The sequence below is a fragment of the Chenopodium album genome, chromosome 14 (assembly GCF_948465745.1).
Source record: "Chenopodium album chromosome 14, dcCheAlbu1.1, whole genome shotgun sequence".
NCBI classification, from domain to species: Eukaryota; Viridiplantae; Streptophyta; class Magnoliopsida; order Caryophyllales; family Amaranthaceae; genus Chenopodium; species Chenopodium album.
In genome coordinates, this window is record NC_137847.1 from 35,145,349 (window position 1) to 35,168,222 (window position 22,874).

The following is a 22,874-nucleotide window of genomic DNA, read 5'->3' on the forward strand; positions in this document are numbered from 1 at the left end:
ACTTATCACACCAAATGAACTTAGTTTCTTTCTTCATTAACGAAGTCATAGGTTTAGCTATTTTCGAGAAATCCTTCACGAATTGCCTATAATATCCTGCTAAACCGAGAAATCTTCGAATATCTAACACATTCCTAGCTGTAGGCCACTCTTTTACTGCTTCAATCCTTGCAAGATCTACCTCCACTCCATCCTTGGATATAAAATGTCTCAAAAATGCTACCTTCTTTAACAAAAACTCACACTTCGAGAATTTGGCATACAACCTGTTCGTCCATAAAGTAGCTAAGACCGACCATAGATGTGCTACATGGTCCTCTTTATATTTGGAATAAACCAAAATATTATTAATAAATACTACCACAAATTAATCTAAGAATGGTTGAAACACTCGATTCATCAAGTCCATAAATATTGCAAGTGCATTCGTTAACCAAAAAGGCATTACTGTAAACTCATAGTGTCCATATCTTGCCCTAAATGTCGTTTTTCAAATGTCCTCTTCCGCAATTATTCGCAGTTGATGATACCCTGATCTTAGATCAATCTTAGAAAATATTGTCGCACCTTTCAATTGGTCAAACAAGTCATTTTCCTAGGCAAAGGGTATTTGTTCTTGATCGTTACCTTGTTCAACTCCCAATAATCGATGCATAGCCTCATGCTACCATCCTTCTTCTTCACAAACAATACAAGTGCTCCCCATGGTGATGCACTTGGACGAATATATCCTTTTTCCAACAAATCTTGCAGTTGGTTCTTCAGTTCATTCATCTCCGCAGGTGATATACTTTAATTTCGCAACAAACTATACAGGATGGCACCATAGAGTAAAAAAAAAACTCAACTTTTAGTCCAAATAATCCCAATACTTACAGATCTATTAATCCCTTAATGAAATCAAGAGCTCCTCATATCAAACTAAGAAACATCGATCTAACCACTTCGGTTAGTTTACTACCTTAAACTCCTATTTGGCGAAAACTTCCCAATAATACTATTTTTATTCCAATATTACCCTGAGAGCTCTTTCTGCTAATTTCAGTTTTGTCCATTACCCCTAGGTTGATTGTTTCCCTAGAATCCCTTGTTCTTAGAAAAACATTCATATGCCCTTGCCTGTTTCACAGGTTACAAGTGACCAGGTTACCCTCACAGTCTCTCCCTGGGTGGTTGTTGGAACATCTCTTACAGTAGTATACACTTTGGTTACGATCTCCAGGTTGGTTCCTATTTCCCTTAAGAAAATTTCGCCCACCTTGGTTTTTCCTATTGTTCTGGAAGTTATTACCTTGGTGGTTATTAAACTTCTGCTTCTTAAAATTATTCTGATTCCCAAATGTTTCAGAATTAGTCATAGGCTCCTTTCTTTTCTCCTTAGCTTCTAACTCGGCCTTTTTATCTTTCTCCTTCAACTCTAATGCATGTAAATGTGCTGCCCTACCATATAACTCGTCTAAATTGTCAAACACTTGTCCTGAAAACTTCCCTTGAAGAGAAAGAGGCAATCCTCTCTTAAACCTTCTAGCTTTCTGCTTGTCGGTAGCCATAATATCCTCAGCAAATCTAGATAACTCGATAAATTTAGTGTAATACTCAGTCACCGACATATTCCCCATCTTAAGTTCCAAGAACTCATTAGATTTTGCAAGACCATAGGGTAAAACTTATCCCTCACTTGCTCCTTGAACACATTCCATCCAAAGTTAGATAAAGCTCTCACAGTTTGCTCATTCTGCTGCCACCATAAATCTGCCTCACCCCTTAGGTAGTAAGCTACACTACTCACTTTGGACTCATTAGGACATGCTACTGCCATAAATAATTTATCAAACTCTGTCAACCAGTTCTCAAGGACAGTTGGGTCAGGTTCTCTCTGATAGGTAGGAGGTTTGCTTTAGGCTATCTTCTTAAATAACTCCCTAGCAGGGTCTGGATTATTATTGTTATTCCTTTTAGCTAACTATTGAGCTACAACAGCTAAATGCCTTACTACCTCATTCAGATCATTGTTATTGTTGTTTCTTCCTGCCATTCTAGATCTCTTAATAAAGAAATGACTACTATTAGGTAGGTCACAACTCTCTTGAAGCTAAGCAATTACTAGATATACTACTTGAATTCAAGCATACAAGAAGTCATTTTGAATTATAATAGAAGCAACTGCTCAATTCTCCTACTAATAATTCAACACACTATATTGGTTGTCATGCAAGCATTTCACTTAAATAAGCATATCACAAAAATATTTTTAAGTCATTTCCCTTGGTACTATTTACAGAAAGCAATAAATAAAAATTTAGTGTTTGATAAGCTTATATAAAGAGAAAGGAATGATTGAAAAGAAATCATAATACTTTTATTGAAACTTGAAAAAAAAAATGTTTGAAATATCCCAATTGTAGCTTTGCTACTTATTACTCACACAACTTTATTAAACTATAACTATGAATAAAGAATAAATCTCAAAAGGCTAAAGAAAAGTTAATCTATAATCTTCAAATATTGACATTGTCAATCTTGTCTTTGATCTCTTTGTACTGCTTTGGATTATACTCAGGATCACTCTCATTGTCACCATCATTGCCATCATCATCATCATCTTCCTTTGGGTCTTCCTCAGACTCATCGGTTTCTAAGTTGACAATCACTGGAGGACTTGGAGGATTTGGATCAGAAATAATTCACAAGAAGAATCTTCATACTCACTATCCTGCTCCATAGGTTCGCTTTGGTTCTTATAACTCTGCTCAGGTTCTGACTCATACATGGGGTCATCATTTTCTGAAGAGTAATAGGGCGCATATTGGTGTGGAATTGGATCACCAAAGTTATGGCACGAAGGAGGTTGAGAAGCATATTGAGGGTTAAAATGAATAAATTCCTTATGAGCAATGTAACGATATAAATATCTCCAATCTGCTCCCCACTAACCATTAGTATTTTTATACTTAGTATAGTTAGCTACACCATTAGGCAAGTGGAAATCACAAAATCGACTCTTAATAGCCTCATAAGGTGGATAATTAGGTAAACAGTGAACAGTCATGGCTGAGACATAATCAGGTTGGTCTACGTGACGCTCCCCAAACACATCAAATCTATAGGTACAATAAAATCAAATTCTGCGAATATAATCCCAAACATGCTCATAGCTTTTCTTGACCAGAGTACCCATGGAGGAAAATCTACTAAGCAAATCAAACATCCTGCAAGGTATTTCAGGTTATGATTCTGTAAAGGAAATTCTTTATTTAATCAAGTAAACAGTTCTTCAAAAAATTTAAGTTTGGTGTTCAATCTTACAATTTCTGTCACCACACATAAACATGCTTTCACATAAATACATATTATCATTCAACATGCTTGAACACCTCATACAAATAAAATATACACATAGGAAGACATACAATTCTAGCCTATATGCCCATTCTTTCTTGACTAAATCTCACCACATGATTTAAAAGCGATTAAAACATAATTACATACCTTAATTCCCTCGCATACCTGCACATAATTTAATTTAAATTCGAAAACATTTTCAAAAATATTTATTTGAGAAAATAAATTAAATTTGGACCTTTTGAAAAAAAAATTCGGTCCTCCTTAAAAAAAAATTTCGGACCCCCTAAATTAAAAAAAAAAAAATTTGTACTTTATAAAATAATTTCAAGCTTGTTAGAATAAGCACTTGGCCAAGCTTTTAAAAATATATAGGTATCTAAAAAAAAACATTTTAGCTTTAGTGGTAATAAAAATCCAACCAAAGCTCCCAGATACCACTTTGTAATACCCCGAAAATTCCCTTATTTTAAATCACTCTTTTTATTATATTTAAAACCATTTTAAGGAAATATCCAAAATATTACCGCCACCGTAATAACAGCTAAGGCTATTTTTCAAAGTCACATAGCGGAAGTCTAAATTAAAAACCAACTTTTGAAATAAAATTTGAGTTCACAACCTCAAAACGAAATAAAATAATTCAATCACAAGTTGGAACCATTCCAAACATGGCCCTTTCAAAAATCCAACTTTAAATAACACATAAAGGTTAGTCCATAATAAAATAATTCAAAACATAAACTAGGAAAGCATAACAAGTAACTCTCGGCACTCATTCCCATCATGCTCTTCATGCTTCAAATACCTGTCACTTTCCCTTTATTTCAACCCTCTACTCACCATATAAATGGGTCATAGTAGGGCTAATCAAAGGAAAGCCAAACACAAATACAAAAGCACGAATCAGCAAAAGTTGATTCCATATGCACCACACTAACATGTATATCCTATCAATAAGAATAGTAATAAAACATGCTTGTCATACAATTACAGACAACTTACTGTAGACACCCAAATGTGTCTCCCCAAAACCAAACCCAGTGATGAATACCTTTTGTGTCGAATGATTATCGAGTGAAGTGAAAGTGTGGAAAGTCTAGTGATGAGGATGTTTTTATTAAATTCTTTCTTTCTGTTTTCGAAAACAACTCTATTTTATGAAAACAGCCAATCCAGTTTAGTTTGGTCCACGACAAGGTTCCAATAATAGTGTATTTGGATGGGGCTTGCAAAGAGCTTTCCAACAATATATTATAAGCCCAATTACGATGAATAATGAGGAAGTTATTGCCAAAATACTAAACTGGGCCCGGTTTGATCTTTACATGCGGCCCAATGATCTAGGGGAGGGCCCAATGTTCATTGTTATTTCTAAAGTTATTAGAATTGATTATAGTCTTCTAGAATTCTTTAGAAGGTTCTCTTTAATCCTAATAGAATTAGAATTAATAATTATATTTTGATAAAATTTTATTTGGAATAAAATATTATTTAATGAAAAATACGATTTCAGTTTTCATACGGACTTTACAAATCGATTTTGATTCATATGTGGACTCCGTATTGAAAGCGCGTAGAAATCCAGGCTGTCGCCAGACGACAAGATCGGTTTTGCTTATCAAATTCTACCTATTTCCGGACTGTTTTCTTATAAATAGGGTCCTAAACCTCCGTTTTTAATCATCTACAATCAACAATCATCATCCCTCTCTCTAAAGCTAGGAAGCTTTCTCTCTCTCTTTTTCTAAACCTTCCCTCTTACAAAATTCCGCATTCACGAGATCTAGAAACACCTAGCAAAGTTCGAAGTTGCCTTCGCCCTAGACGTGAAAGGTTATAATTTCTGAGGGTTTGGTCCCAAATCTCTATTTCAATTATTTAATTTAATTGTTTGATTTTATATTTTCCTTAAAGTTACTAACGCGTGTATTTTGTTATTAGAAAGAGATACGAGGCATCCAAGTAAGTACTTTAATTGTTTAATTGATATTATGATATAGAAATCATGCTTAGATTATTATTCCTAGTATCATGTTAGGATGTTTTATTGCTCCCTAGTATCATGTCTAGGGTAATGAATAAGTTTCTTATATCAATTATGATTTCTATGATGCTTCCTATTTCTTTTCTAATATCATGTTAGTATCATGTTAGGGCTAAAGCTTTGATCTTTATTGCTTAGTGACATGCTAGAGTTTGTTATTAATCTTGTTAGTATCATGCCTAGGATCTTGCTATTATTGTGCTTTAACATGGTTATTATTATGATTGTTATTATGTTGCTTGATGTTTATTTATTGTTATTGCTTGATCACGCCTTTTATGCATGTTTAAAGGGAATTTGTACTTGTAATCACGCTTAATAAGATAATTAATAATCTTGTTTGGGCTAATATGGTTATAGTTCAAGTGATCGCCAATAATAGTTTAATTTGTGCATTAAATTCAACCAACATAGATAAACAGGGTTAGGGTTAACCTATTGTTTGCATGTTAGTCAGAAAGCGCACATGAATACGAGAAGAATGAAGTAGAGGCCTATTTAGGGCATGTTCAATCTCTTTTAGGTTGGATTTGTACCTTCATCCCCGAACCCTATTTGGTTCAAGACCTTTTGGAGTTGATGGTCTCATGGATCGTTAAGGGGTGTAATCTTCACCTTGTGAACAGTTTACAAGTTCCTAAAACTTGTTGGCTACTCTTTTGCTCTAGCTTCCTTCCCTTTGGACGCCACCATCCTTAAGTGTATGATCACATTGGGGTTCAAGCTTGGGGTTAATGCTTGAAATATTCCCTACACTTACCTTTGACTCATAACTAGCAATATTAATTATAGTGTCATAAATATTCCTTAACTTGAAATATTCCCATTTCACCTCGACACTTTTTAGTGTCATAAACTTTTGCCGACAATTAAATTGCCTACATTAAACTGTGTCGACAAACAAATACTTCGATGGGTAAAAGTGTCGAGGATCTCGACGCTTTACAACATCAAAAATATATTTATACGGGGAAAAGTGTCGACATTATTGACGCCTTACAGCGTCGAGAATTCTCGACGGCCAAAATCTCGACGCTTTTCCAAAGCGTCGAGAATTAATTTTTCACGCTTTTTGGCGTTGAAAATTAAGGAAAAAAGTGTCGAGTTTAAGCGGGTTTTGTGGTAGTGATATGTGAAGACTCCAACCAATTAATCAAGAATAAACATAATAATAATCAGCACATACTTCCAATTAATTCTTGAATTAATTAGTGAGTACATACTATTTATTTTAATCAAGGTTACTTGCCTAGTTTTGTGCATAAAATTGCACGATTACTACCTTGGTGCATAGAATGCACTAATAAACTTTCTTGACTCAATCTTAACTTACTTGAGTGAGCAAATAGATAAACTAATTTCCTTAACTCAACACCAATAATAAATGGGTGAGAATAAGATTTATGAATCATGTTCAATAATTCTATTTATAGCTCTGTTAAACATATATAAGCCTTGCTTATTATTTTCAAGCTTCCTTGATACTAAAAAATAAAACATACTTCCATGATTCACGTATATTCAACTTGTATCATGCTTCAAATATCATATTCACATGCTTGCATAATAATTCATGTTCAACCAACATCAATTCCAATCATATAATCAACCAAACATGCTACTAATTCATCACTTCAATCACAATTCACAATCCTAGCATGATACTACGCATACACAAATATTCTTGTACACATACGTATCTTGAATAACGCCTAAACTCGGCCACACTTGCAAGAAATCACTTAGCTCAATACTTCCTACAATTAAAAATACATAACTATAATTAATCCACTATTCTGACAAATTTCCAGTAACTATAATACTATTTAAACCATACTAATTAACCCCTTTTAATGTCATAAAAGGCATAAAACCTTTTCATTAAGTAGGTACTTTAAATCCTTTCAAAAAGACTTGATTTTCATGACTTAAATAAAATTTCAGCATACTTATTTAGTATAAAACATCACTTTTAGACTAAAATCATATATAAATCATTAAAAACTTTTTCCCTTTTATGGGTAATCAAACCCTAACTTAATAAATAAAAAGTACTGTGTGTAAATAAATTCCAGCATTAAATTGAAGGCTTTAAACTCATCAAAAACATGATTAGACTATGAATTAATCAAGAACAATGACCTAGCCTCAATCCCTAACCAATTATACAAAATTCACAATTTCTAGGGTTTCTATTTTGGGGCTTTTAATTAAATAAAAATCTTTAATTTATATGAATAAATTAGCAATATCAAAATCACAAAATCAACACCAAAATATAATAAAAATCATGCCTTTAAAACAATAAACCAATATAATTAATTTTAGGATTAAAGAAGTTTTTTTTTTATACACAAACTGAAAGAGGAAAGAGAGGGAAGAGAGAGGCGCCGGCTAGCTAAGCTGTCGGTGCTGTTGCTGCCGCCGCCGGTGGTGGTGGTGACGCCGGTGAGCTAGCCGCGCAAGGGGAGGAAGAAAGAGAGAGGAGAGTGCGTGGGATTTTAGGGGAAAAAGAAGAGAAAAAAGAAAAGAAAAATAAGGGAAAAAGAATAGAGAGAAAATAAAGAGAAAACCTTAGAATTTTTGTGAAATCTGACAATTATGAACTTGTGTGGAAAAATCTAGTGGTTTTAAAGTATTTATCCTCTCCTTTTAAAAACAAAACTCATATTTACAAATTTGTCATTACTAATTCCTACTCACTTACAAATTCTCCCTTTGGGCCAACTTATTGGGCCCCTAAATTCCCAATAAGTTGGTCCACTCCTTTAAATAGGATAAACCCAATTAAAAATACTTTTGTTACCTCAATTCATGATACATTTTATTTTTACACACTTATAATTTATTTAACTAAATAATTTCTTTTTAAAATGAAATAAATTATTTTAATAAATAAAATAATTAATTTATATATATATATATATAATAATAATAATAATAATAATAATAAAAATACGGAGTATTACATAGTCTTTCCCCTTGATAGCACTATGTAAAGGAGTTACTAGCTTGGGGGTGTGCACACTTAGGTGGAAAAATAATTTACAAAAATAAGGTTTGGACCCATGTTCTATTCTATTCGGAACTATCTTTAAAAGATGTCGATTGTGGAATTTTTATTCATGTGTAGTTTGAATAAATTATGCTTTATTAAAGTTGTATCTTTCAAAAGCATGTTTAATTAACTAAATTGATTTTACACGTCCAACATTTGTATGTGACAAGCTAAAGTCGTATCACCTAATAAAAAATAATTCATAAGTCCTCTAGCTAAAGCAGATAAGAAAGTATGGTCGAATCCACAGGGAAACTAGTCAATCAATTCCTAATTATTTAAAATAATCTAAATTATTAAGTAACCAAATTATAGATATGATGAATTAAACTAAGGAGAATAAAAGTAGGGTGAAATCAATAAATAAAAGCCTAGGGTACAAGTTCACCAATAAACAATATTCCAGGGTAAAACATAATAATCAATCACCAATGCAATAATTAATCAGATTATAACGGGCTTTTAGTACTTATTACAATTACAGGATTAATCTACTGGTATTAAATCGCATCCCTCGAATCTTGACTTAACCATTTATAACTTCATATGCCTATTGAAAACTAATCCTAAACATCAATTCTCATCTCTCGAATCTTGAATCAATATTGCATAACTCATACAATTAAATCAGGCCTAATCTAATTGCATAACATCAAATCAATCAATAGGAAATTAATTAAGCATTGATAATCAACAATAATAAATTACCCCTTTATATTATTTATGGATCCTCACAACCCTAGAAAATAATCTACACACGCATATTAAAATCTAAACTAAACAAAGCATTTAAACAAGACATGATAAATCAAAGCAATTAAATTACTGGAAATAAAAAGAAAGAAATTATTACCAAAATTAACGGAAATAATGAATTGCATAAACCAAGAGTTGTAGAGAGAGAAATAAGAGAGAAATCTAAGCTTAAAACTAAGTATGAGAATTAAGCTAATGAAAAGAGAAAATTGTATAAAAACTAAACAAAACGTATTTATACAAAGCTTAAAAATCCTAATTAAAATCTAAGTAAAATTGTTGGAAAAACTCTTCTCCAAAACACGCGCCCAATCGGGCGGACCTTCGTCTGACCGGGCTCGCCTTTTTCATTGGGGATGCTTCTCTCGCGCTCGGTCGGGCGCGAGACAGGGCAAAGAGAGCCTTCCTTCTTCTGCCTCGCTCGACCGAGTGCGCCTTCGGTCGAGCCTCCATTCGGTCGAGCAAGCTCATTGGCAAGCCTTGAACTTCTCAATTGGGCTACTAACTTGGCCCGAACTTGTATCTTCTCCTTGAGGCTTTAATCACTCGGTCCATTGTCTTATTTCTTTTATGGCGAGCCCTTAATCACCGGTTTGATGATTCTAACCGGCCTTGGCTATGAAAGATGGTCGTGCTTCTCTAATGCTTGTAGTGGCTCCAAATAAATCCGGGAAACTGCTCAAAACCTGCCATTTTCTATAAAACAATACCAAAACTACGAAAACACTAGGAAACACATATTAGTAATAAAAGTGACTCTAAAGAGCCACTCCTAATTATGACCAAGGGACGGAGGTAAATCACTATATAAAATAGACATATCAAACTCCCCCAAGCTAAACCTTTGCTTGTCCCAAAGCAAAGAGCTCATTAGTGAACAAATAAAACATACTTCACCCAAAATCAATCAAAACCAAGTATAACCAATCCAAGGCAAATCTAACAAGTATGCATCAAAGCCAACCAATCAAATCCATCTAACTACTCATTCTTCCCAACAATTGTCAAATAGAGCAAACCATAAGAGCATATAGAATTCAAGACTAGTGCTCACACACTCAACTCTCATTTATGTGGCGGATATAAAATAAACCCAATCATTCTCCATCCTAACCTCTTTATGTGAACAATGCCCTCCCAACTCACAACACTCGTGTGTTTGAAAGACATTCACTCAACCTAGATAGTCGACTCGGAATATATCAAGTCATTATTTGCATTGTTAAGCAACTACTTTCACATTCACGCAACTCTATGCACAAAGGTCGGAAAATCTTTAAAGCTTGTAATGTAAGGCTCGGGAAAAAGGTAGGAAATATTTGGAAAAATGTGAGAGAAAAGCAATGCTTAAGGGAGCCATAATCCTAGTAATCAAGAACAAGGTCAAAATAGATAATGACCATATAAACCACCTCCAACACTACTCAACTCAACCAAAAGTTCACCAAACATCCAATTTAATCAACAACTCCCAACTCTTACAACTTCTCTCATAAGAATATAACAATTAACAACTTAAGCAAACCAAACAAACTTTTAAAATAATTAACACTTGCAATTTTTTTCTCATTGAAACTCAATATTTCTTCTTCTTTTGAACCCTCTCTTAGAACATTTGAACATTATTCATTTTTTTCTTTCTTTTGCTCTTTTTTTTTTCTTTTGAAGTTCACTTATTTTTATTCTTTTTTTTCTTGAACTTCTCTTTTTTACATCATGCTTTATTTTTTCCAAGAAAAATTCAACTTTCAAAATCATCAAAAATAAACCACAATTAAGAACAACAGCTTCTCAATACCACCCAAATTGTGCAAATAATACGCACACCACAAACTCCCTCACCTCACTCACTAATAGCTCCCCCAAGCCAAGCTTGGGACTAGTAACCAATGGGGAAAATCGGCTTGTAATGTGGCTAATAAACAAAAAAAAGTCAAGGCAACAACATGGGTAGCAAGAAGGGAACAAATGTATCTAATTTTCATCTGAAGGCCACCTAAAAGAACAACACCTTCGTCTTCCTCAATGTGCATAATAATGAGTCATATAAACACTACTCAAAGTCGCAAACCAATACTCAAATTCATTGACATACCAGGAACTAACACACATTCCTAACCAAATCAACTAGTCAAGCACTATATTCACAAGTAGTTTGGCAAAATTCACTCATGTTAAGACATCCAAGAAATCAAACATCAAATCATGGCTAACCTATCCATAATACTCATCATCATATACCAAGAATCAAAATAATTTTATGTATGTATGGGGTACAGGAAAGCATGATTTATTATTCATTGGACCGTATTGTTGTATTTTTTTTCTACTTTTTTTGTATTTTTCAATTTTTTTCAAAGCAATAAATCTAAACTAGAAAGCAATAAATCTATACTAAACACACCAAAAATAAAAGAAAGAGATGAAGAAAGATACCTACATCCAAAAATCTCCCCCAAGCCAAAATCAGACATGTCATCATTGACTTGGGAATTAGCCCAGCATGGCAAATCCTCACCATCATCATCCATTGCTCCGAATCCTCCACCACTGCCACCTACACCACTAGAAGAGCTACCATCAAAATAATTAGGGTCAACATGCCCCCTCGGGCCCCCAAAAGGAAAATCCTAGCCATAACCGGCAAAAGAGGAATAATCAGTGTAAATGCCATGGGAGGTGGGATCTACATATCCTTGGGGTGGTGGCTGGTACTAGTCCGGGTAAATAGCATCATCGGGAATAGCACCCCGACAAGCATAGTCATCGTACATCGGAAAGAGGGCCCTACCCTAGTTTCTCTCAACATACCATAGTCTCTGGTCTAGGGAGCCTACCATCCTCCTAAGGTCTCCCTAGGTCCTCTTTATGCAACATATGGCCTAACCTATACTCTGCATATCCCAAATAGTCTAGGGATCTTGTCTAAGGGGTGGTTGAGGTACATGAGGTGGTGATGGTGGTACTATGGGATATGGATGTGGTTCACGTAGTGGTGGTGGTGCTTGCCCTTGGGCATCGGCAACTAAGATATCATAAGTATAAGAGTCTTGCCCAAGGGGAAAGGCTGTAAACTCAGAGTTAGAAAGGGAAAAAAAGGCAAAGGGGTCGTTCCTACCCTCATACACCACTGGAGGATTTGTTGAAGATCTAGTGCAACCCAATCCAAGCTCTGTAGATATCTCATATTCATGAGAGTTTCTTCCCCACATTTAGTGAAACATTCACTCCTAGCTGCACTAATCCCGGCCTTTCTCACCACTATCCTAGTTATGAGGCCTCCTAGTTGGGGAGGGGTCCTAGTCAGGCCACCACTAGAGGTGGCATGCCTACCTAGGTGGTGAATAATGTATTTTCCAATGTTTAATTTACCAAACCTATAAACATAGTGGCTTATGATAGCTAGGTCATTTGTTTGAGTATAATGTGGTTCATGCCGAGCTAGGAAACAAGTCTCCGAAAATCTTTGGAAGATTTTAGGGACGAGATGGTGAAAGGGTCGGGCACTCGCATCTTGGGAGTTCGGGCAAGGTAAACCTGTTTAAGAATGATAAATATCTTCCATTTTATAGTTTTCATGCCAAGTAGTAGGGGGATGGGGATCAAGATCAAACAATTTACAAAATTCTACATAAGTCAAACTAATTTTCCTATTGTTCAACCTAAAGTACATATTTGGACCATTATTTGTTTGATCAACATGTAAAGAGGAAAGAAATTCGCAAGTCAATTCACGATAAATTGGATAATGCATATCAATTAATTTCCGCATACCTATATCATTCATAAATCGTTAAACTTGCTCAAACAAACCCAAAGACTCAAGAGTGTCTCGGTGTAACCACCGAGAAGGAATTACCTCACGCTCGTAGAGTTTGATGAGCTGATCTCTTTGACTTGTGTAATCCGGATAGTAGGCCATGATTCAAGCTGCAATTCCGGGTTGTGAGCCTGGCTTGAATCCGAACCGCATCCTCCTTGCATTATTTCCCTCTTTGAACCCATTATTGAAAATGGGTTTAGAAAAAATTCGTTCAAAAGTGAACAAAAGTGGTATAGAAGTGTAGAGGATGAAGAAAGGAGATGGAATATGTAAAAAAAATTTGGATTTGGGTAAGAATTGGAGAGGAGATCTTAGATAGAAGGTAGAGAATTCGGAGGTTTTAGAGAGAGAAAGTATGGAGGAAAAAGAAAATAAGGAGAAAAAGAAGAAGAAAAGAAGAGGAACTCGGCTGGTAAATAGGCACGCCCGGTTAGGCGACCCTTCGCCCGATCGGGCGGAATTTAGATCTCCAGATTCATGCTCTCGCGCCCGGTCAGGCGCCTGTTCCCCAGATCGGGCGAAAATAATCCTTTCGCTCCGTCGACTCTTAACGGAAGGGAAATTCTAGGTCCTTGGATTCTAAAACTCCTTCAATCAAACAAAATTTATAACCAAACCTACTCCTAGTATAAGGGGTAAGTCCGAGTCGAAACCAAAGGAATGGAGGCAAATGCTATGGTCTTAAGTCAAGATATTCTGAAGATTGAATAATCAGTTTGGTAAAACGAAAGCAAATCAACACGACAAATTCTAAAAATGGAAATCAATATCAAAGATACTAGGGAGTTAGGATCTACAAGCATTTATGATGTACTAATTAGATAGGAAGTTGATCAATCAAATAATGCGAGGGAAAATAGTAAATGCAATCAAAAGCACTTGAAAAGCTATTTCCTAGGTGTCAAACTAGTGGTCTCTACGAATGACTATCAAAGGAAAATAACTAGTCAAGTTCAATCAATAAAAGTAGCTTCCAAATCAACGTGTCGTATCAATGAAAACTACAATGCAACCTAGCTTGATAATCAAGGTTAGCTACTCCTCAACAAATCAAACACATGCACAATTTCTATCAACCAATTAATCACAATATCAAATTAATCAAATTCCCCAAATTAGCAATACTCTATCATTCATACATGCTTCGCCACATCCCTAGCAAAGGATCTAATCACTACACATTGTAGAATTGTAAAACAAAACTAAACAAATCATCAATTTCATCATCAACATTGTAATCAAAATATCAGCAATCAAATCAAACAATCAACTAGAAATTCAACAACAATATATCAAAAATTAAACACAATTTGCATTAAACAGAAAGAAATTCTAACAAAACTTTAATCAATATCAAAGAAAATGAAGATCAAATGTAGCAATCATCAAATCACCAAGTTTCTCTCTCTAGAATTTAAGAACAAAAGTTTCACCAATTTAAGCTTCTCTCTCTAAAAATCTAATTCTTTTTAATTTCTCATCATCCTCTCTCTCTGAAAAGGAAGAAAATCTATATATAGTAAACTAACAAAGGAGAAGTTATTTAGACGTCCAAAAAGAACCCGTACAGGCGTGCCCTCTCCTAATATTGTGCGACAGTGGAGAAATGGGTACGAAACGAAGGAGCGGGGGCTGCGCGGTCGAGCCTCACTCGTGCGCGCCCGCACCCCTACCTTGCGCGCCCGCATCTGTGAGCAAGGAAGCCTTCCCTCGTGCGTCCATCGATGCTTCTGTGCGCTCCACTTGATGAACATTAGGGGTGGCAGTTTCCAAATGCTCCACAATGGGTTCAATACCACTTTTGATGCCCACACAACTTGAGAGCGCGGCCTAGAAGACATGGAGCTTCCACACCTCAACCCTTGAGCTTCAAAAGGGAGAAACCGACTTGCATATTGAGCTTTATAAATCACGAGAAAAAGCCATGGAGATCCTTGGACATCACCTTTCTCCTGAAATCAAAGAAAAGCAAACATATAAAAGAGAAAAGGTGAAATAAACCAAAAAATGCAAGAAAACAGTGAAAACAACTAAGAAAAGCACAAACTAGAGAAATGACACATAAAACTAAAGAAAAAGAGATAAAAGAGCTATAAAAGCAATTAAAAATCATCCTAAAAGAGTCTAAATGAGTGCCATAAATGACACTCATCAACTCTCGCGCCCAGTCGGGTGTACCTTCGCCCGGTCAGGCGAAGATACCTTCGATTTTTTTCCTTAGGCTCTCGCCCGGTCGGGCGATTTCTTATTTTTTTCGAACCTTCCTCTCGCGCCCGGTCGGGCGGAGTCTCGCCCGGTCAAGCGAATATCCTTCGCAATCGGCCCTTCTCTTGCGCCCTGTCGGGCGCGCTACAGCACTTTGAGGTCCGATTTTCTTCTATTTTCTTCAAATTTGGCTAATTTTTTTCTCCAACCTATACTAAAAACTCTAAAACACATTAAATTCCCTTCTCTCTCCTCTCAAAAGATAAAAAGCAAGGAAAAATCTACTGTAAAATGCATGAAAATACGAGTTGCCTCCCGCAAAGCGCTGGTTTATCTAGGTCCCGGACGACCTTCTTACCATATGTCAATCAAAATGGAACAGAATCGATTAGGTGAAGTAATACAATCGCACCAATCGTAGCCCCTTGTTGGTACAACTTTAGTTTTTGACCATTTACCTTAAACTCACCACCATGTTCATCAAATAATTCCACAAAACCCAATTTGTTTGCCTTCTTCACAGTAAAAGGACCCGAACCAAATTTGTTTGCCCTCTTCACAGTAAAAGGACCCGACCACCTTGACTTCAACTTTCTTAGGAAAAGTTTTAGTCTAGAATTGAACAATAAAACCTTGTCACCCTCTTTGAATGCTCTTGGAAGGATCATCTTGTCGTGCCATTTCTTGGTCTTCTCTTTTTAGACGCGTGCATTATCATAGGCCATCAACCTACTAATTGGTTAACTTGTAGAAGTCTCTTCTCTCCCGCTAACTTAGCATCCAAATTGAGCTCTTTAATAGCCCAATAAGCTTTGTACTCTAATTCCACCGGGAGGTGACATGCTTTCCCATACACAAGTCTAAAGGGGGGAAGTACCAATTGGGGTCTTAAATGTGGTTCTATATGCCCAAAGGGTGTCATCCAACTTATCACTCCAATCTTTCCTAGATTTTGCTACCACCTTCCCTAGAATAGTCTTAATCTCACGGTTAGAAACTTCAACTTGGCCACTAGTTTGGGGATGGTAAGCTAAACCCGTCCTATGGTATACACCATACTTCTTGAGAAGGGTGTCTAACTTCCGCTCATAAAAGTGAGATCCTCCATCACTAATAATAGCTCTAGGGACTCCAAATCTAGGAAAAATTGTTTTCTTGAATAGATTATGGACCACCTTTGCATCATTGGTAGGTGAGGCAATGGCTTCAACCCACATGGATACATAATCAATGGCGATAAGGATATAGAAGAAGGAAAAGGTCCCACGTAATCAACACCCCAAACATAAAAAATTTCAACTTCCAAAATACCAGTTTGAGGCATCTCATGCCATTGCGAGATGTTGCCAGGCCTCTGGCAAGAGTCACAAGGTTGAACAAAATAGTGAGCGTCCTTGAACATGGTAGACCAATAGAAACCCGACTCTTGATCTTTGCAACCGTCTTGGTAAGACCATGATGTCCTCCATAAGGTGAGTTTGGAATCTAGTGAGAAGACCGTAAACTTCCCATTCGGAAACACACCTGCAAAATAATCCATCTACACACTCACGAAACAAAAAAGGATCATCCTTAAAATAATTAACATCATAAAAGAACTTTTTTCTGTTGGTAGGACACATCGGGAGGTAGAGTGCCGCCCACCAAATAATTTGCATAGTCAGCATATGATGAGTGTCATTTATTGTATGCCTGAGAAAAACTATCTGATTATCTGATAATCCGAAGATCCGACCCGCACCCGATCCGAAAATTTAGGATAACCGATCCGTAAACATTTTTGGATCGGATATCCGATTCGAAAATTTCGAATATCGAATTTTTGAATTTTGGATATCCGAATATCCAAAAATAAAGTCGGATATTGGATATTGGATATTGGATCGGATATTCGATCCGAAATCCGAAAATTACTGTTTTTTTTACCCATATTTAAATTTTCAAATATTATCCAATATCCATATGCCCAAAACTCCAAAAGATAAAAACCCAACTTACCCTAATTTTCACATATCCGTCTCTCTCTTCTCATTCCTCTCTTCTATCTCCTCTCTTTTCTCAAATATCCTCTCTTACTCTCTGAGAAACCCTCAAAAGCGGCGGCTTCCCTCATTCTTCCACCAGAAGCGGCGGCTTCCCTCACTCTTCCACCAGAAGCGACGACTTTCCTCACTCCTCCACTAGAAGCGGCGGCTTTCCTCACTCCTCCACCGAAAGTGACGGGTTTCCTTGCTCCTCCACCAGAGACGGCTAGTTCCCTGAGCTACCAAGGTAATTAACCCTTTTCCTCTTTTGATATAATCATATAATCTATAATTTTAATTAGTTAATTGGGTTTTTAAATTTCTATTGTTTAGTTCTTTTGCTTCTCGTTGTGCTTCATTTTTAAATTATGTTGTTGTTGATTAAATTTGGAGAAATTTTAATTAAGTTTTTCTTCGCATTTTTTTTATTATATGGAAATTTGTTTGGATATTGAATGAGGTGTATGGCTTGAAAATTAGTATTGATTGTGAATATGCTTTCGTATTCTTTGAGAATTTGTGGCGAATTATGTTAGATGAATGAGCTTGACAATTATTATTTAAAGCTCGTTGGATATGTTGTGAAAGAGTGAAAGATTATCAGTTTGTGAGAAGTATATGTTGTTTTAAGTAAAGGCAGTTTGATTCTTTGATGACAATTTGATATGTTGTGTTCTTTTCAATAGTGTTTGTGTGCTGGACAATTATTAATTAAAGCTCGTTGGATATGTTGTGAAAGAGTGAAAGATTATCAATTTGTGAGAAGTATAAGTTGTTTTCAATAAAGGCAGTTTGATACTTTGATGACAATTTGATATGTTGTGTTCTTTTCAATAGTGTTTGTGTACTTGTTATATCAAGCATTTTCTAACTTGGATTTAAAAATAAATTCTAATTATATATGGCTATATGCATCACCATTTAAAAATTTGAAAGCCTAGTGACACTATTTTTGCTTGATTTTTTGTATTCTTTAATAAATTACTCATGTGTGAGTAATTTATGGATCAAAGCGGATTGATGCTTTTGTTGGGAGAAAATTTCATTATGTTTCCGTTCTTGTCATAGTGTCATCCTATGCTCCTACTTCTGATTTAAATTAGTTTGTGAAAGAACTTGTGATTGAAAAAAATAAGCAATCAGTTTTATTTTGTCAACTAATTTAAATTATAAAATACGTGTTTTAGATGGATGATGCCACTGTAGAATCTGCTAACACAACAAATCCACTAAGTGAGGAGGAGCCCTTAGCATCAACCGTTGCCACTGAGGAGCATGCTGGAATTGAAAAACCACCACAACCACCCGTTACAAAAGGCCTTCAACCACGACTAGTGATGCTGATGGAGCTGAAAAAAAAAGGTAAAACTAAAAGATCTTGGCTTTGGGATCATTTTGAGTTAATAGTAAAAGATAGGGATAAAAGATCAAAATGTGTGTACTGTGAAGCTGATGTTACTGGTGATTCTAGAAAGGGTACAAGTGCTATGAAAAATCACTTAGAAAGGTGTAAGGAATACCCCCCTAATGTGAACAAATCCCAAAGGCTTCTTGCTTTTCAAATTGAGCAAAGTTTGCAAACATTAGGAGATGCTAGTGTAGGTGATAATGCAAGTGTGGAAAAAAAAAAGTGTAAATTAGAATTTTGGAAGTTTAGGCAGGAGGAGGGTAGGAAGGCTTTTGCTAAACTGATAATAATGGATGAGTTACCCTTTAGCTTTTCTGATCGTGACGGTTTTTGCTACTTTATGTCTGTTTTTCAGCCTAATTTCATTATCCCCTCTCGTTTTTACAGTAGCTAGAGATTGCTATCGTGTGTTTTTAGATGAAAAAAAAATCTGAAAAGTTATTTTAGCAAGTGTTCTACTCGTATTTCTCTCACTACTGACACATGGACCTCTTGCCAAAATCTGTCATACATGTGTTTAACAGCCCATTTTATTGATCACAACTGGAACTTGCACCAAAAAATTTTAAATTTTTGTCTAATTAGTGGGCATTCAGGTGAGGCTATTTGTAAAGGGGTAGAAAAATGTTTGCTTGAGTGGGGTATTACTAAAGTAATGACCATTACCGTAGACAATGCCAGCTCAAATGATGTAGGGGTCCAATATTTGAGGAAGGGGTTACTAAGATGGAAAGATAGGACTGTTTTAAAGGGTAAATTTGTGCATATGCGGTGTGCAGCTCGTATTCTTAATTTGATAGTAAGAGAAGGTTTGAAAGAATGTGATGAATCAATAAAAAGAATGCGTAAAGTTGTTTGATTTAGATCTTCACCTGCCAGATTGCAAAAATTCAGAAATTGTGTAAATCAGAACAAATTGAATCAAAACGTCAGCTTTGCTTGGATGTTGAAACTAGGTGGAACTCCGCTTATTTGATGTTGGAGTATGCTTTGATTTTGCGTAAGGCTTTTGATTTGCTTGAAAATTCTAATGGTGGTAAATTTTTTTCTGAATTAACAAAGATGTCAGGTGTTCCTACTGATATGGATTCGGATCGTGTTGCTTCTTTTATTCCCTTTTTTAAGATTTTTTATGATGCTACTTTGAGACTATCGGGATCTTTGCATGCTACTACTAATGTGTATTTGTTAGAACTTGTCACAATTGGCAAGATGATTAAAAAAAAGTGTGAAAGTGTTGATGTTAAGGAAAGGTCAATGGCCAATGGGATGAAGAAAAAGCATGACAAGTATTGGGAAAACTGTTGATAACATTAACTTGATGTTGTATGTTGCTGTTGTGCTTTCCCCTAGACGTAAAATGCATTATGTTAAGTGGAATATTAATGATCAATATGATTCTGACAAGGCCATCCAGTTGGGTGATATGGTGATGGAAACTTTGAATTCTTTGTATGAACATTATGGTGCTTTACAATCTCAAAATGTGTCAAGTGTTTCTGAAAATATTGATTTGACCTCAAAAGACTTAGAAAACTATAATGATTGGAGTGATGTTACTGATTATGAGTTTGAGAGGGATATTGGTGGACAAATAGTTTTTGACAAAAAAAAGTGATTTGGACAAGTATTTGATGGATGATAGAGAGCCTAATATTATCGGTAAGAGTTTTGATGCTTTGGGATGGTGGAAAAAACGGGTGGAGATATATCCTATAGTTGGTTTTATGGCTAGGGATGTATTAGCCATTCCGATCTCCACGGTTACATCTGAATCTGCATTTAGCACTGGTGGAAGAGTACTTGATCTATTTCGTAGTTCACTTTCTTTACATATGGTTGAAGCTTTGGTATGTGCACAAGATTGGATGCGCACTACACGTGGTCCACTTATGATTAAATAAAGTATCAATGACATTCAACAAATTGAAGAGGGTAATACTTTTTCCTTTTTTTATGAATATTTTAAATGTTTCTAACTGACTTCAGTTGATCTGCTCTTTTTTAGTTTTTTTTTTTTTTTTTTTTAATCATGTCGAATGGTCTCATATGTATTATCTTGTATGTTCTGATCAGTTTAATTGTTGTAAGTGTATGTTCTTTGTATGTTCTGATTAGTTTAATTGTTATAAGTGTATGTTCTTTGTATGTTCTTATTTGTTGTATCTTGTATGTTCTGATCAGTTTATCTGTTGTAAGTGTTAGTGGTTTCTTTGATCTGATCTGTTATAAAGGGGTCAAGGGGAAAGATTAAATCATATGATATTTCATTAGTTTGAGATTGACTAAAAAGTTCATGGAGATAACTAAAAAGAGGATATGTTGCTCTAAGTGTGATTAATTAGTATAACTTAGAGTGCTATGTAAAATTTGTTTTACTAATGTATTTTCATCGTATTTTTTGTAGAGTTGTCGTCTCTTGTTGATCCGCCTCCGGTTTCCGTCGTTGATGAATACTTTTATAGTATTAGAAGGTAATACTTTAATTTTTTAGTTTGAATATTTAAAAATTTATAGTTTAATTTCTACATCTTTTTTGTTTTTATTTATCTTATGATTATCTAATATTTTGATATCTCATATTTTGTAGAGTTGTTGACTTGGCGTATGCTCGTACTTTGTTGATTCGCTATCGGTTTCCGGCGTTGTTATTTTTTTTTTTTTGTATTAGATAAAATGTATGTATTCTTAGCATTTGGACATTAATGTATTTGGAATTTAAATTTTCTTTGTTTGTACTTTTGTAGCAATTACCCAATTAGTTTGCATTTTGTAGGTTATTTGTATTTTGTAATTTTATTATTTTGTTTTTTCCGAAAATTAGTTGTGGACAATAATTACAAGTCTATTTTTTTTTGATAGGATAATTACAGGTCTATTTTATCTCTCTTTGTTCATGTTATGAATAACATGAGAAAAAATCAATTTTGCCATTTAAAACAACTTGTAATCAAGGTAGTCGGATGTAGGATATCCGATCCAAAAATTTCAGATATCCGGAGATATTCGAAATTTTCGGATCGGATACAAATACCAAATATACGTATTTTCAGATACGGATATCCGATCCAAAATCCCCTTTCGGATCGGATTACCGATCCGTGATCAGGCCTAATTTATGGCACTCATCTGATGAGTATTTAGGTTGTTTTTACAATCTTTTCATAGCTTTCTTTCTTAATAAATTCTTAGTTTTATGCATATTCTCTTTATTTTACCTTTTCTCTCTTATTTTGTCTTTTTATGGTTTTTCTAGTGTTTTCTCCTTTATTTGCTCTCTTTTTGTGGTTGTAGGTATTGTCCGAGGTTTGGGTCTTGATATTGGTGGCCAACAAAGTTGGAAGATGAATTTGGAGCAAATTTATAGCATTGGGAAAGCTCAAGATGCAAGGAAGTGGATGCTCCAAGTTCTAGCTCCTGCACTCTCAAGCCGCGCTCTCATGAAAAATGGTGTTGAACCCACTGTGGAGGCCCTTGGAAACTGCCACCCCCAATGTTCATCAAGTAAAGCTCACGAAAACCCATTTGCAAGCGCACGAGGCATCAAAGAAGTCAAAGAAACCCAGAAGAGTGTGGGCGCGCAACCCATGAGCACGGGCGCGCCGCCTAGCTGCACGCGCGCATGCACCTTGCGCGGGGGCGGGCGCGAACCCCTGCCCGTGCGGGCGCTTCTCCCTGTTTCCGACTTCGCTCGATTTCTCTTTTGCGCCTCTTATAAATACCTATTTCTGACTCTATTTTTGTAAGAAGTTTTAGACATAATTTTAATCATAATTTTAGTTTAGTTGGGAGTTTCTCTCTCTAGTTTTAGGGTTAGTTTAGGATTAGATTTAGAGAGAGAAAGTTAGAGATTTAATTGGGGATTTGAGAGATTAAAGATTCAAGGTGACAATTGTATTGAAGATCTCCATAATCAATCAATGAGGATTTCTAACTTTATCTCATTTTGTGGCTTTGTTTAATTCATGTTTGTTTGGTTTGATTTTAATGTTTGATCTTGATTAGTTTAATTGTTCTTCATATTTTGTTGATTCTTGATTTTTGTAGTTACTTGTTGATTAGATCATGATTCTTAAGTAGTTGTTTGGCTAGGGATTGGGTGAAACTTGTATGATTGATTGATTGTGATTAATTTGGGAATTGTGTTGATTTAATGTGATTAATGTAAGTTTGCATGTGTGTAATTTGATTAGGCCTTAAGAATTATGCTA

At 35.3% G+C, this 22,874-nt stretch overlaps 1 protein-coding gene across 3 annotated transcripts; it reads left to right on the forward strand.

The window, feature by feature from the left end:
- The first annotated feature begins 17,257 nt into the window (after positions 1-17,257).
- On the forward strand, positions 17,258-22,625 carry LOC145579170 (uncharacterized). Of its 3 annotated transcripts, none has more exons than XR_014099070.1 (5): positions 17,258-17,502; positions 18,443-18,617; positions 20,509-20,598; positions 21,071-21,137; positions 21,254-21,546. XR_014099070.1 is itself a non-coding variant. In XM_081636429.1 (5 exons), exons 2-4 carry the CDS (start codon positions 18,443-18,445, stop codon positions 21,336-21,338), a joined length of 327 nt encoding a protein of 108 aa, XP_081492555.1. In that variant the 5' UTR covers positions 17,258-17,502; the 3' UTR covers positions 21,339-21,341; positions 21,958-22,625. The 3 variants fall into 3 exon arrangements, 2 of the variants coding, with proteins under 2 accessions (XP_081492555.1, XP_081492554.1); XM_081636429.1 differs by lacking the exon at positions 20,509-20,598 and adding an exon at positions 21,958-22,625 and having other exon boundaries at positions 21,254-21,341; XM_081636428.1 differs by lacking the exon at positions 20,509-20,598.
- Positions 22,626-22,874: the final 249 nt, after the last annotated feature.